Genomic DNA, 15,456 nt, shown 5'->3' with positions numbered 1-15,456 from the left:
TCCGCAGCCTCTCCAACTGCATCATCCTCCGCTCCATGACATCTCAGCCCTGCAGGTCACTCTGATGCATCTCAAACACTATAAGCTGGCTCTCCCTCAATCCTTTACACACATTTCCTTTCGTAGCTGAATCACATCTAAATAACTGGCTTTTTTCGACTTTCAAGTCTCATCTCAAATGTCAGAGAAGCTTCTCTAGCCGTCCAGACTCTAGCTTCCATTCCACAGTCTTGCTTCCTAAAAAGCCAGCTGGCCTACAGCCAGAGTCTTTCTTCACTTGTTTTCATGAATACTGTCTTTATTTAGAACGCAAAGTGCGGGAGAGCCAGGAGAGCCGAGAGAGCCGAGATCTGTCCTGCACCTCCCATGCGCCTCTGACACCGAGCACAGCAAGAGGCAGTCGATGAACACTTGCCATAAGAAAGCAAATGAATGAGCAAGCAATAGGTCAAGTACAAACAATCCCTTCAGAAAGAGTCTGTGGCTGACGTCAGGCATCCTCTTCATATGGAGAGTGTATTGTAACAATAATAATTAACATGGAAAAAGCATCCAAAGTCGCCAGCATCAGTGGTTTATTACTATCTACTTAACAGGGAATAGTTACTGGGTGAGGCCTGGGTTTGGTCTCTAACACTGCTTGGGAATGAGAGGAGGGGAGAGGAGAGGAGGGGAGAAGAGGGGAGAGGAGAGGAGGGGAAAGGAGGGGAGGAGAGGGGAGAGAGGAGAGGGGAGAGGAGGGGGAGGGGAGAAGAGGGAAGAGGAGAAAGAGGGGAGGGGAGGGGAAAGGAGAATCAGGGAAACATGGACCACAGTCTCCTTCCTCAGTTTATCTTTTTTTTAATATGAAGACATTTTTCCTGGTAGTACAGATCGCTGAAATTCAGCAGTAATTCTCAAATTCTATTTTATCTCAAACTGTCGCTCTGGCTGCTCTAGGAAATGCAATTATCTTTTTACCAGAATGGATGGGAAACACAGCATTGCAGTGACTTACCCTTGCTTCTGCCTCTTTCTAGAAGAGCAGAGAACATCTAGACATTTAAAATTACAAAAAGCAAAGGACAATAAAACATCCACAGAATGCCAGGATACAAGATATACATGATTTATAAAATCAAGATTTGTTTCTCAGATTTTCCTTAAATCAAAGACTCTCATATTCATATCTTCAGCAGTCTCCATCAAATACAAAATACTCTCTTCTTTTATAATTTAATATTAAATCATGAATGGAAAAATAACTCTACATATCAAAATCAGGAGCAAGTGGTCATTATTACATTAGGTCTACACTGACTCAGAATTCAACTTCCTAAATCATTCCATTCTATGATCAGCCTAAGAGAAAAAGGAATGGGACCCAAGGTCTTAAAGTCACCGCATCCAGGCCGAGCATTAAGTCAAAACAGTGACACACAGAGAGCAACAGAAAGAAGCAGTGGGGTGAAGGCACAGTCTACACGGTGGGAAAGAATCTTCGTCAGCTCTACATCTGATAGAGGTTTAGCATCTGTAATACATAAAGAACTCAAAACTACCTAAATAACCAAAACTCAACTGCCCCAGCAATAAACGGGCTAATGAAGCAAACAAATCATTCCCTTTAAAGGAACAAATATACATGGCTAATCAATATAAGAAAAAACACTAAACATCTGTAGCCATCAGGAAAACACAAAGCTATGTGGTGAGGATGACAACCGTCCAGAAAAATAAACGGCCACAAATGTGGGAAATGACTAACCTTTAGGGACAGCTCATCAGAATGTGAAGCATTCCACCTACCATGGAAGTCAGTGTAGAGGCTCCTCAAGACACTAAAACCATGGGGCTGTTCAGTGGTTAAGAACATTTACTGTTCTAACAGAGGACCTGGGTTTGATTCCCAGTACCCATGTGTAGGCTCATCACCATCGATAACTCCAGTTCCAGGGGATCTGAAGCCCCTTTCCGACCTCCGTGAGCACCAACCACACACAAAGTGCACATACATACACGCAGGCAAAATACATACCCAAAATAAAGGTGACTACATCCACACCAACTAAACCACAAGCACCATATAATCAGGCTACACCACTCCTGGGTCCCCTACCTAAGGGGATCTAAGTTAACATACCACAGAGATATTTTGCTACAGTATTCACAATAGCCAATACTTGAAATCAACCAAGATGCCCACCAATAGATTAGCCAGTAAAGAAAACACAGCACAAATACACAACAGAGTTTTACTGAGCCACAGAGAAGAGTGAGATGGTGTTATCTGCATGGGAATGGATGCAAGTAGAGACCACTGTGTTAAGTGAAATAAACTACCCTCGGAAAAACAAGTGTCACTCACTTTCCCTTATAATCTAATTATATACCTATATGTAATATGAAAGCAGAAGGCGGGGCTGTGTGGGAGAAGAAGTTATCTAGAAGAAAAGACAGGAAGACAAAAAAATGAGTAACGAGAGTAAATATCTACATGATAAGTATGTATGTAAATTTCACTTTAAATGCTAAGGGAAAAAATTAACAAAAAGGAAAAAAAGTGGAAAATGCCCAAACACTGTCAAAGGTTTCAAAACAAAATGGAGTTGTGCAATATTTTATATGTGTGTGTGTGTGTGTGTGTGTGTGTGTGTGTACACAATATACATGTATATGTACACACACACATAAAGTAAAACTTACCCCTTGGCCTAGTTTCTTCTCATACGTTCTGTGCCGTAGTCCTAATCCTAATAACCCCACACCAACCAGCAGCCACAAAACTAAACAAAAAGAAGAAAGGATCGTTAAAAAGACACTAAAACTTTTAAATAACTTTTAAAAATTATATCTTTTGACCAAGGAGTCTCTGTGGGACATGGATACGTTACCCATACTTTAAAAGCAGGCTTTTGAAGAATACTCCCTGAGAACGTTCCAAGAGCAGTGAGCGTAAAGTAAGAATTAACTACAAAATACACAAGAAAAGATATTTTTGCAGGTACCACATGGCAGAAAAAGATGTCCTGAAGCACCAAGCACACGGAGACCGTAGATGTCAGAAATTTGAGAATCAGAATACGAAGTGAGTGTGCCTGGTGTGTTTAAAAACAAGAGAGCATGCCAACGTGTGGCTGGGGAATGTAAGGCTAAAAACAGAACAATCAGGGAAATTTGCGAAGAAATAAAGCAGATTTTTAGAAATAAAGACATAGGGGCAGAGCAATGGACCAGCGGTTAAGAACACTGGACCCAGGTTTGATTCACAGCGCATGGCAGCTTACAACTGTCTATCGCTCCAGCTCCAGGGGATCTGACAGCCCCTTCTGGCCTCCACGGGCACCAGGCATGCAAATGGTACACAGACGTACGTGCTGGTGAACACCCACACCCACAAAATAAATTTTTTAAGCTAGAAATAAAAATATATAATTTAATGGGTGAGAAAAAATTCAATGAGCAAGGTACAGAGCAGATTAGACGGGGGGAATGAATGCAAAAGGCGGGGGGGTACTGAGGAAGGGGGCCGGCAAGACGGCTCAGCAGGTAACGGCACATGCTGCCAAGACAGAGGACCTGGGTTTGATCCCCAGCACCGACCTGATGGACCAAAAGAACAGACTCTCTTAAGCTGGCCTCTGACCTCATACATGTGCCCTGCCCCCTACATACACACTGAATGAATGAATGAATGAATGAATGAATGAATGAATATGCATTTTTTTAATTTAAAGAAAAAAAACAGAGGCAGGAAAAATGAGAGTACTTAAAAACAGAAATAACAGAAGGTCCACTACAACCAGTTGGCATCAAAAAGGAAGGAGGAGAGAGAATGAGGAAACAGCTGAGAAAAGACCTTGTTGAGGATGTCCCATAGGTAAGAGACTCAGGAATCTTCAGAGTGAAAGAACCCAAAAACTCCCAAGCAGGGTGAGGACAAACTCCACCCCCAGGCACACCACAGTGAAGCTGTGACTGCCAAATGCACTGAGAAAAATCTCAATTTAAATAAGATTTTCCCAGGCTATGATGAGACATCCGTGATGGGTTTCATATAATGGTGCGACTTTTCGTGACATAGCACTCAGAAATACTTTGAAGAAAAGTTTGAATATATAGTTTCAACTGTTGTCTCTTTTTATAATAATAGTTTGTCTCCTTTGGTAAAGTTTCAAACTTTTAAGGGTATAAACCAGTGTTCACATGTCTTTGTATCCTACATAACAGTCACCTAATCAGCACATTGCATGCATTCACTGAATATTTATATGTGATTCAGTTCACTTAAAATGAATCAGATATTAGATGACAAGCTTATTTCATGTGTGAGTCTATAGTTTATCAACATACTAATGTTAACATGTTTAATCTTCCAAAGCAAGAAAGAGTTAAGAGACGGAATAGATGGTCTCAACTATCAGAAGAAAACATCTTGGAAATTCTACCTGATAAATTTTCTGTTAGAAGTGAAATATAACCATATAGGGTATTTATGGTTGAAATGCCACAATATCAGGGATTTGCTTAAATGCGTTTCTGTAGTTGAGATTTTTCTTTGGGCCACCAACCAATTCCCAAATAATGACATGGAGACTTCTTATTAATTATGAATGCTCGGCCTTAGCTTAGGCTTGTCTCAGTAGCTCTTTTAACTATTTAATCTGTTTCTATTCCTCTGTTTTGCCTTGGGGATTTTTACCTTTTTTCATTCTGTATGTCCTACTTTCCTGCTTCCTCCATGTCGTCTGTCTGTCTGTCCCCTGACATCTCCCTGTTGTCTCCTCTTCTTTCTTCACAAGCCTAAATTTCTCCCCCTACTTACTCTCTCTTCCCGGAAGTTCTGCCTATACCTCTTCACTCGTTACTGGCCATCTAGCTTTTTATTAGACCAATCAGGTGCCTTAGGCAGGCAAGGTAAAATAGCAACACATCTTTACATAATTTAAAAAATGCCACACATCTTTACATAGTTAGACAAATATCCTGCAACATAAACAAATGCCACACATCTTTACATAGTTAAACAAATCCAACACATCTTTGCATAGTCAAACAAATATTCTGCCAAATGTTTCAACAAACCAAAAAAAGGCAGGAAGAAAACAAAGACAACTGGCAGCAAAACACAGAGGGTTGCTGCAGCCAAGTGAAGGGCACAGCAGGCTTCATGGCACTCTTAAATTTCATATTGGAAAAATGTATACAACATGAGCCAGGCACGGTGGCATACACCTCTAATCCCAGCACTGGGGAGGCAGAGATAGGAGGATCTCTGTGAGTTCAGGAAGATCTCTGTGAATTCATGGCCAGCCTGGTCTACATAGTGAGTTTCAGGACAGCCAGAACTATATAAAAAGACCCGTCTCAAGCTGGGCAGTAGGGATGACGCATGCCTTTAAACCCAGCATGCCGGGCGGTGGTGGCGCACGCCTTTAATCCCAGCACTCGGGAGGCAGAGCCAGGCGGATCTCTGTGAGTTCGAGGCCAGCCTGGACTACCAAGTGAGTTCCAGGAAAGGCGCAAAGCTACACAGAGAAACCCTGTCTCGAAAAACCAAAAAAAAAAAAAAAAAAAAAAACCCAGCACTCAGGAGGCAGAGGCAGGTGGAGGATCTCTGTGAGTTTGAGGCCAGCCTAGTCTACAGATCGAGTTCTAGAATAGCCAGAGCTACAGAGAAACCCTGTCTTGAAATGCAAACAAACAAACAAAAGATCCTGTGTCACAAAAAAACAAAGAAAAAGAAAAAGGAAGGAAGGAAGGAAGGAAGGAAGGAAGGAAGGAAGGAAGGAAGGAAGGAGGAAAAATAAAGAAAAAAATAAAATGTATATACCAAACATTTTGAAGGTAAGTAAAACTATACTTACTAAGTTTCATATACTTTTCAGTCCTTCTTAAAAGCACTTTAGGACTATTTTTTGTTTGAAGAAGAAAGTCAAGGTTTTTCTTAGGTCCAAACAACATACTCAATCCAATAATTACCATTATGGTGCCTGTTGAAAGAGGAAAAAAAAGAGAGAGATGGGGCATAACTCAGTGGCAAAGTGCTTGCCTAGCATTCATGAGGCCCTGGGTTCAATACTGAGTATCATAAAAACAATAATTCTTTTTAAAAACCATGGTGTGACTGAGGCTGGAAGGACGGCTCAGTGGGTGAGAGCACTCACTGCTCTTGCAGAGAATAGCATGGAGAAATCTAGCTGGCACTCAACTGGAAGCTGAGAACTATAGCAACAACCTGCCCACAAGCTATGCCCACTGGTTCAATAGTGGCATGGATGTCATGGGAGAAACCAACTACATTTTTTTTTTAATCTGATTTAGTCCCACTCAATGAAATGAAACCCATACCTGACACTTTCTGAGGCCAAGAACCTGAAACTAGACAGGTCACAGGTCCTAGGAGAAAACCTACTACTGTTATTCTGCCAAATGGTTATAGCAATAAAATGACTCCTAATGACATACTGATACATCCATAATCAGTAGCTCACTCAACCCTCATCATAGAAGCTTCTTCTTGCAGAAGATGTTAATTAACACAGAGACCCACAACTGGACAATGTATAGAGAATGAGAGACTTCCCAGTGCTCAGCCCTAAAAGGTCGTCTTTATCCCAACTTCCCCCTGAAGGCTCAAGACGATGCAGAAGAAGGGGCAGAAATATTGTAAGAGGATGCTCCAAGGAAACATTTTCCAGGCACAGCAGAACTCACAGAGACTGAGAAAGCACACACAAGACCCAGCACAAGTTCAAACCAGACAAAAATCCCAGCAGAGAAATAGGGAAGGAGACATAAAGTCCCACAACTCACCAAGAAGCTACTTGCAATTAATATCTGCTAGGAGAGAGAAAATCAGCTTTCCTCAATGGAGTGACACTGGGTATATCACACACATGCTTAGTAGTGGTTGCCTAAGACAAATCACTCTCCATGCTCTTTTGTGCACCTTTTTATTTTGTTTGTTTCAATAGATAGAAAGGATGTGAAGTTGGGTAGGTAGGGAGGTGGGGGAAGACCTTGGAGGAGTTGGGGAAGGGGAAGGAATATGATCAAAATATACTGTACAGAATTCTCAAAGAACACATAAACACATTCTGCAGAAAGCTCCTCAACATTGCCCACGTTTCTGGCCTTGTTACTATGTCGCTCTTCTTACTAAAGAAGGTTCTCAGTTGTATGAGGCGGAAATAAAGCGTGGTTTCACAGGTCTGTGAGTAGGGAGAATGAACTAGCAAAGCTCATCGTTCATAGCGCCCCAAAGAAACGAAGGTAGGCGTGGCCCAGCTCTTACGTTCACTCCCGTCCTCCACCTGGCAAAACCCTGAGCAAGCCGGAGTGAGAAAAGAGCAGGACACTGGAGAGAGCAGAGCCCGAGAGAGTAGACCCACCTGAAAGAAACCACAAGAATTAGGAAGTTTACAAAGCCAGGCACCTGCAGAGAAAATGTGGGAACCTGGGCACAAAGTCCCCCACCCCCCAACCAAGAAGCTATTTGTAATTGATACCTGCAGGGAGAGGGAAAAATCCCTTTTCCTCAGTAGAGTGACACTGGGTATATCAACCAGACTCCAGAGTAGGTCCCAGGCCTGGGGTAGTTGGCCAACACAGATCGGACTCTGTGGAGACCCACAGCGGTTTCCTAGTGAGATCTGAGCTTGCTTTAACCAGCAGGGCTGCATGAGGGGATGATTGGACCACGGGCGTGGTGACCAGGTGTGTGGAAGGGTCTGCACTTGGCTGTGTGGTGTGCTTGGATCTAGCAAGGGAAAGGTCTTTTGCCCTGCTCCATGGCATTGTTATAAAAAGCCCTTTTGAAGAGACAGAAGGGGCGGGTGGATTTTGATTCAGGTCCTCCTGAAGCTATCCCGTGTTTCTGTCTGTCTCCTCTCCTCTCTTCCAGCTATCTTTCTGTCTAAAAGTTTCTTATTCCTCTCTCCTCCTCATAGGAACCCTTTCAAAGGTGGGAGCTGGCCTCCCACAGGACTCCCTGGTTTTTTTGTGGGTTATTTGTTTCTTGGTTTGTTTGTTTTAATAAAGAGAAAGAATGTGATGTTAGGTGGGTAGAGAGGTGGAGAAAGATTTGGGAGGAGCTGGGGTCAGGGCTCTATGTTCCTCTAAGGAGCTAAAAGCTCCAGCCAAGATGGGAAATAGGGAATTCTCAAAGGCTGTTTCTCAAAGATCCTGTTTCACTTCACAGTGAGTCTTTCAGAGCAGCCTGTTCTGACAGAAGTGTAGCTTGTGGGGTAGGAAGGTGGCCGTGAGATGGGTGGTGTCTGGGAGAACTGTGGTGGACTGTGGGGGGAAGCCACCCCTCTCCCATCAGGCACTCCTCTAAGGATTTGTTTTATCCATGTAAGCTCCCTTCCCTCATTCCAGGGAAGTTTCCTGTGGGGAGGAACACTGAGGACTTTTCATCTCCAGCCCCCGGCATTGTGCCAGGAGCATAGCACAGACACAATAATTTTTATGAGAATAATGAACAAGTATAAAACCCAAAGCATGAACGAGCCAGAACTGCTGAATCTCTATCAACGCCAATGCCTCCCTGTTTTCTTAGGCTTTGTTGAGAAAGGACTCGACACGCTCTACTTCAGTTTTAGAGTGGTAGCCCGTTCTAATGGCTCACACCTGTAATCTCAGCAATCGGAGGCTGAGGCAGAAGGATTCCCATGAGTTCAAGTTTAGCCTGATCAACAGAGTGAGTTCCACGCCAGCCTAGGCTACAAAGTAAGACTCTGTTACAAACAGAAGAAAGAGAGAGAGAGAGATTGACATTGTTGGTTTTCTATATACCTGCTACAAATTAGTAACTTCCTTTTTTCAGAAAAATAACTTTAAAAATATTTTCGAAATAAGCTTTGAACATTGAATTTTGTAACACTAAGATTTACACATAGGCTTTCTTACGGTTTACACATTTTTTTCTCAACTAACTCATTTTATTTGCTTGTTTATTTGAGGCATAGTCTTACTATGTAGCCTTAGCCAAGCTGGAACTCAGTATACAGACTAGGCTGGCCTAGAACTCACAGAGATCCACCTGCCTCTGCTTCCAAAAGGCTGGTATTAAAGGTGTGTACCACCACACCTGGCAAACTAATTCATTTTAAAGGGCAGTGGAGTAATAAACATTGTAGAAGTACACTTAATTTGAGCAACAAATGATGAAATTTATTTTTCACTATAATTTAGCCATCCTTCTGGACTTTCTTTTTTTTTTTTTTTTTTTTTTGGTTTTTCGAGACAGGGTTTCTCTGTGTAGCTTTGCACCTCTCCTGGAACTCACTTGGTAGCCCAGGCTGGCCTCGAACTCACAGAGATCCGCCTGGCTCTGCCTCCCGAGTGCTGGGATTAAAGGCGTGCGCCACCACCGCCCGGCTGGACTTTCTTTACCTAGAGTCTATCTGTTTATTTCCAGAATTCATATAAGATGCTAAGTCCTGGCCAGTCTTCAGGAACTTGGATCAGTTTCTTTAACTGGATCTGTTAACAGGTACTCACCCAAAAGCACATCAGATCTTTCTCTAGCGTAGACACCTCCAGGAACAAACTTAAAAGCTGTGCACCAGGCACAGAAAAATATCTCTAAAAGATAAATGGCCATGCCAGTGGCCATGGTTTCCCCAGGGTTTGTCCCTGAGTTCACAAGGTGTCCAAGTACTTGAGGCCACATGGAGCCCGTGAAGACTGCCAGTCCACATCCAGAAACAGCTGCTGCCCACGTGCGCAGGTAAAGGAGACCCATGGCCGAAGCTGCTCCTGTTTGTAAGAAACAAAAAGAAAAAGAAAGAGCACGAGTCGGGCAAGAGAGCAGCAAAGCCCATGGCATGACCGGTTCCCAGTGGCTGAGAGCTGGAAAGGACCTCAGGAGACCGCTGATTGATCTCAATGCCCAGCAAACCAAAGCACAGCAGAAGAACGTGGCCTGCTCACAGCCACAGCCTGGCACTGGCACTCCTAGAAGGAGACCGTGCGGCAATTCTCAGGCCGATGCTTGATCTTTGGGAAGGGGTTGGGCGCTGCAGTAGCTAGCCTTACAATCTTCCCAGTAATAGAAACTGAAATTATTTGCAGAGTTAGAAATATGTTCATTAAATACAACCATACAGACACAAGACAGCAGAAAACATAGGGTCCGTGTGGTTTCCAGAACATTCCTGCTAAGGCACTTTCTAAGTAATTATTGCTCATTTAAGTGCTGTCTGGAAGTATATACACTGGCTTCTCCAGCCACACACACCCAAGAGAGGGACACAGCGAAGATCCCAGAGACAGATCCATTGCTGGAGCAACTCTACACTCTGTCCACTGGTTTTCCAGAGCCTGCCAGGTCAGGACGGTGCATTCTCCCTGGTCCATGGCAGGCAGTTACCTAATGCTGAACCAACTCTAAGGTCGTGTAACTTTCCTCCCAATTCCTGTGAAATCAGCTTTGATCCACCCATATCAAGTCTTACATAGACAATATATTGCTATGGGATATCTTTCTGTATGCTGTGAATATGTGTTCCTCTGACTGGTTGAGAAATAAAGCTGCATTGGCCTATGGCAGGGCAGGATGGAGCCAGGCGGGAAAATCCAAGAGAGACAGTGGGAGGAGAGAGGAGAGCAGAGGAGACGCAAGCTGGCAGCCCAAGGAGCAACAAGGTGACAGCAGACCGGTAACGCCACAGTCACATGGCAAAACATAGATGAATAGGAATGGGCTAATTTAAGATGAAAGAGCCGGCTAGCAAGAAGCCCTGCCATAGGCCATACAGTTGGTAATTAATATAAGCCTCTGAATGATTACTTTATAAGCAGCTGAGGGACGAGGCACCATGGGGCTGGGCGGGAATGGAGGAACGAGGGACCAAGGGGCCAGACGGGACTGGAGAAACCTTCCGGCTACAATATATATATATATATATTCTTCAAGATATCTATAACGGACACTTCACTGTTGGGGGCAATGACATTGCATCTGCAGTTCCACATACCTGTCACCCACCAGGCTAAGCCAGCATCACGAAGCCACGATGAGCCTGAAAGCATCAACCCACCTGCCAAGCCCAGCAGAACCGTACCTCTGTACATAAAGGAAAATAAAAAGCAGAATAAATAAATCACTCGAACACAGATCAGAAATCTATCCACTGCCTCGAGCTCGACCCATCCGCGTCACACTGTGGATGTGAAACCGTCAGGCTAATGAGAGCCACGGGGGAACCAGTACACAGAGCACTCAAGGAGGGCTGGTGGTGTGGTTCAGTGAAAGGGGGCTTGCCTAGCATGCACACCCTGGAGTTCATATACAGTGCCAAAAATGAAATAAAGCAACGTAGAACATTGAAGTCGCAAACGGTCTAACACCTGTAGTTGTTCATGGTCAGTGCAGACACAACAACTGAATTCTCGACTCTTCAGTTACAGCTCATAGCAGCCACCTGACACTTCAAATGACTCTTCCAAAGACCAAGGAAAAGTCATTGGCGATGTTTGTTGTGGAGTTTTCCTTTTATTTTTTTTTAATTCTATCTCAGTACTGCTTTTATCTAGTGTCTTCTTTGCTAAAAATAAGTGACAGTTTGACAGTTTTATTTATTTGTTAACTACCACGAGCTATTTCATTTTATCTAGTGTCTTCTTTGCTAAAAATAAGTGACAGTTTGACAGTTTTATTTATTTGTTAACTACCACGAGCTATTTCATTGTTTTGTTATTTTTATGAAAACTTCGCGGGAGGAGAATCCAAGGTGGGCTGGAAAGATGTCTCAGCAGTTAAGGCCACTTGTCACTCTTGCAGAGGACCTGGGTTTGGTTCCCAGCACCCACATGGAGGCTCACGGACATCTGTAACTGCATCTTCTGGCATCAGGCACACATATGTTGCACAGATGAACATGTAGGCAAAACATTCATATACATTTTTTAAAAATTATAATTGATGTAAACATTAACGGGAAATCCATTAGCAACGGGAGCTACAACATTGCTCACGTAGTTGAAATCTAATGTCAAACCCAGCACTTGCTACACACCAAGCTCTGCTTTAGGGCTGTCACTTGTGTTGTTATCCACTTAATCCTCTTAGGTTTATGAGGAAAACAATACCATTCTGCCCATCGGCAGAGGAGAACGTAGGAAGAGTCTTGGTTCCCAATGACACTGTGATCTATCCCAACGAACATCCAATGCCGTCATCCGAGGGGCTGAGAAGAATGACCAGCAGATGTCATGCCTTCCCTTCCACAGGTAAGGGACTCCTAATGCTTCTCACACAGGAATGTAGGGACTACTTCCTCTGTTCCCCTCAACTTTCCCACATCCTCTAGTACAGAGCAGACACCCTTCTGGCTCCTCCCCGTAGCCAATAGAGCTGAACTCACCCAAATGGGTTAGGATCAGGACCTGGATGAGGATGACCACTCACTGCCCATCTGGAAACAATGGAGACCTCTCCAAAGATCCAGTGAGTGAGGAACACGAGGCTCCCAAAGGCGGCACCCGGCAACAGCCAGCTAGATCGAGAGGCCATGCCCTTGGTGACCTCACTGGGCTTCTTCCCCTCAGAGTTACTGTAGTCACCATCTAGAATTTAAAAAAAAAAAGGAAGAAGAGTAAAATATGTGCATCCTCTGTTTTTACTGGAGTCTCAGTGCTTGGAAATGGTCCATGGCTTCAATAAGCTTTCAACAGGAGAGTGGAGATTGCAACTATCAGAAGTTGAATGTGCCAGAGCTCATCAATGAAAGGGATCATTTCTGGCTAGCTATGGGGTGGTGTAAGGGAAAGCAGGTAGAACTGAAAGACAAAACTGCAAAAGCTACTAAATTCATGTGCAGGTAACAGAATGAGAGAAATATGGGCGGAAAAAGGAGAATGTTATCCTGAGAGAACAAGCATTATCCAGCTTGAATATAACATCCTAGCACCAAAGGCTGCTTTCTCATGAAAGAACAGGGTCTCATCGAACACTCTAAGTACCCAAATCATGACCGTGTGTCGATGAGCCTCGGCTGTGTGGGCCTCTTTACACGACTCACTTCATCTTTACCGATGTCTGAGGTCTGCTGTGTTACCAATCCCATTTTACAGGTTAGAATCCAAGCCCAGAGAGATCAACTAACTGGTCCAAGAACACACAGCCAGTGAAGAGAAACTGACACCACACTAAGGCTGCGTGCCTCCTTAACTAAGTGTCATGCTGGCCCGTTCCTGAGTGCTGTTTAACTAGAGACTCTCATCAAAGCCTCAACTTCACACACTAAATCGAGGCCATAGGAGGAAAGGTTGGCCGGCGAATGTCTTTGTACCCACACAAAGAGCCTACTGGAGAGATGCTTCGCAACTCTGTGAAGGCTTCCACAGGACAGAAGGCAGCCCTGGGGCCTGCCTCTGGGACTGGCAGCCTGATTTTACTGAGAAGAAGAAAGTTACTATGACGAGAGCAAGGTCAGAGGAAGGAGCGGGCCAAAAGCTATGGGGAGGGGAAGGGGTGGGAGTGGGCGGTGAGGACAGAGAGAGGTCAAGGATCAAGCTGAGAGTCCAGAGAGGAGTCATCTAAGCTGGATCATTGAATGAAAGGTAGTCAGCTGGGTGTCTCCAGGCTCCTCGGACCCAACACATCTTCAAATAGAAAGTCAAATAACACTTGTGTTCAGATACCTGAAGGGTGTGAAGTTTGGAAATAATGACACAGGGCAGATGGATGCTGAGAAAGGAGACTCCCATCCCATCTGAGCAGAGAAATGGAGAAGAAGACAGAACTGAACTGAGTTGAAGTACAGGATCTGCTCGAGTCCCCTAGGGACACACTGGCACATCCTGCCCATGGTTCCCTCTTTACTTTCTGCCATGTATGCACTGCCAAGGAACCGGGGCCGTCTGCCTACGTAACAGCCCATTGTCTGTGTCCATTACTGCTCAACAGGAGGGAAAGTTGAAATGGAGCTACAGTGCAGAAAGCTATTTTTACAAGTTGTCTTTGGGCTAAGGGTTGAGCTTAGTTGGTAGAGTGCTTGCCTGGCATGAATGGGGTTCTGGGTTTGATTCCCAGCACCACCAAAGAGAAAATGCTTTTTCAGTTGTGCACAGGGAGAGACAGATGCCACCAAAGACAAGATCCCTAGACAAACTGACCATACCCTTACCTGTGCCAATGCGGTCAAACACAGCTATGGCACTCAGGGCCAATATCACTCTGTTGGGCATCTGATAACTCCAAATCGGGTTTAATGATGTGTACCATATGCGGAGGACAACAAGAAGCATGTGTCCCAAGATGAATCCCCAGATTCTGAGGTACCTGGAAGTGAAAATAGTTTATTGAAGACTTGAAGTGTGGATTCAATGTACTACATCCTCTACGGATTTCTTTAACAGAATGTGGATCTGCAATTGTGTTGCTGGTAATCTTCAGTGATGTCCTTGACTTGGCCTTTGTAGAGTCCAGTACCTAGGCAACTTATAATAATTTTTCCAACAAAATATTTTTATTAATTATTTGGGAATTCCATACAATGCACCTCAGTCACACTTGCTTCCCATTCCTCCCAGGTCCACCTTCCCACCCTGGTGCTCTCCTCCCCTGCTGTGGAATAACCCTTTTGTACACCGTGAAGATGTGTTATTCTCGTTATTTGTTTGTTTGTTTGTGGTTTTTTGAGACAGGGTTTCTCTGTGTAGTTTTGGAGCTTGTCCTGGAAATCACTCTGTAGACCAGGCTAGCCTTGAACTCACGAAGATTCTCCTGTCTCTCCCTCCCTAGTGCTGGGATTAAAGGTGTGCACCACCACCACCCAGCTACTCTCGTTGTTAATAAAGAGCTGACTGGTCAGTAGTGAGGCAGGAGGAAATGAGGCAGGAGAGCCAAACTGAGAAGATGCTAGGAGAAGGAAGGGTGGAGTCACAGGAATCACCAGATGTGGTGAGAAGCAAGATGAACATGCTGTGCTGAAAAAAGATACTCCACATGGTAGAGCATAGATAAGAAATATGGGTTAATCTAAGTTGTAAGCGCTGGTTAGTAACAAGCCTAAGCTATCAGCCAAGCATTTATAATTAATATTAAGTTTCTGTGCATTTACTGGGGAGCCAGTAGTTTTGACGAAAAACTCCACCTACACTCCCTCCCCCACAAAAAACACCAAGTCCAACTTCTGTTGCCCATGGAACCAGTGAGATTGTTGTAGTTTAGTTAAAAATGGCGGAAGGGTGACCTTGGTGGGTTGGAGCCAAGGGGCACCACAGAGTCACACCATACAACAAACTCATGTGGGAGATTTATTGGAGGGAAAGGGAATGGGGAGAGAAGGGGATGCAGAGTAGGCCTCTAGAGATGAGAAGCAGCAAGAAGAGAAGGGAGGTGGGCAGGGGCCTGCCTTTTATAATGGGACATAGTACATGTGCAGAGAGATTACATAGCAACGCAGCAGATGTTGTATTCTGAGGACCCTGAGCTGGCCAATGTACCTGCCTGAATACTGATAA

At 44.2% G+C, this 15,456-nt stretch overlaps 1 protein-coding gene across 1 annotated transcript in view; it reads right to left on the bottom strand.

Annotated features, from left to right (window-relative positions):
- The window catches only part of Cwh43 (cell wall biogenesis 43 C-terminal homolog), a 52,185-nt gene that overhangs the window by 30,694 nt on the left and 6,035 nt on the right, over window positions 1-15,456 (bottom strand). Inside the window, exons 4-9 of the mRNA XM_052735133.1 lie at window positions 14,118-14,272; window positions 12,354-12,555; window positions 10,965-11,053; window positions 9,487-9,744; window positions 5,847-5,972; window positions 2,686-2,765 (exon numbers count right to left, since the gene is read on the bottom strand). Of these exons, the coding sequence (XP_052591093.1) occupies window positions 2,686-2,765; window positions 5,847-5,972; window positions 9,487-9,744; window positions 10,965-11,053; window positions 12,354-12,555; window positions 14,118-14,272 (910 nt within the window). The remainder of the gene's footprint in view (window positions 1-2,685; window positions 2,766-5,846; window positions 5,973-9,486; window positions 9,745-10,964; window positions 11,054-12,353; window positions 12,556-14,117; window positions 14,273-15,456) is intronic.

Source organism: Peromyscus californicus, unplaced genomic scaffold (assembly GCF_007827085.1).
Source record: "Peromyscus californicus insignis strain IS unplaced genomic scaffold, ASM782708v3 Scaffold_13__1_contigs__length_99412109, whole genome shotgun sequence".
Lineage (NCBI taxonomy): Eukaryota > Metazoa > Chordata > Mammalia > Rodentia > Cricetidae > Peromyscus > Peromyscus californicus.
The sequence above is the reverse complement of the archived record's forward strand: the minus strand, read 5'-3'. Positions and strand labels throughout refer to the sequence as shown.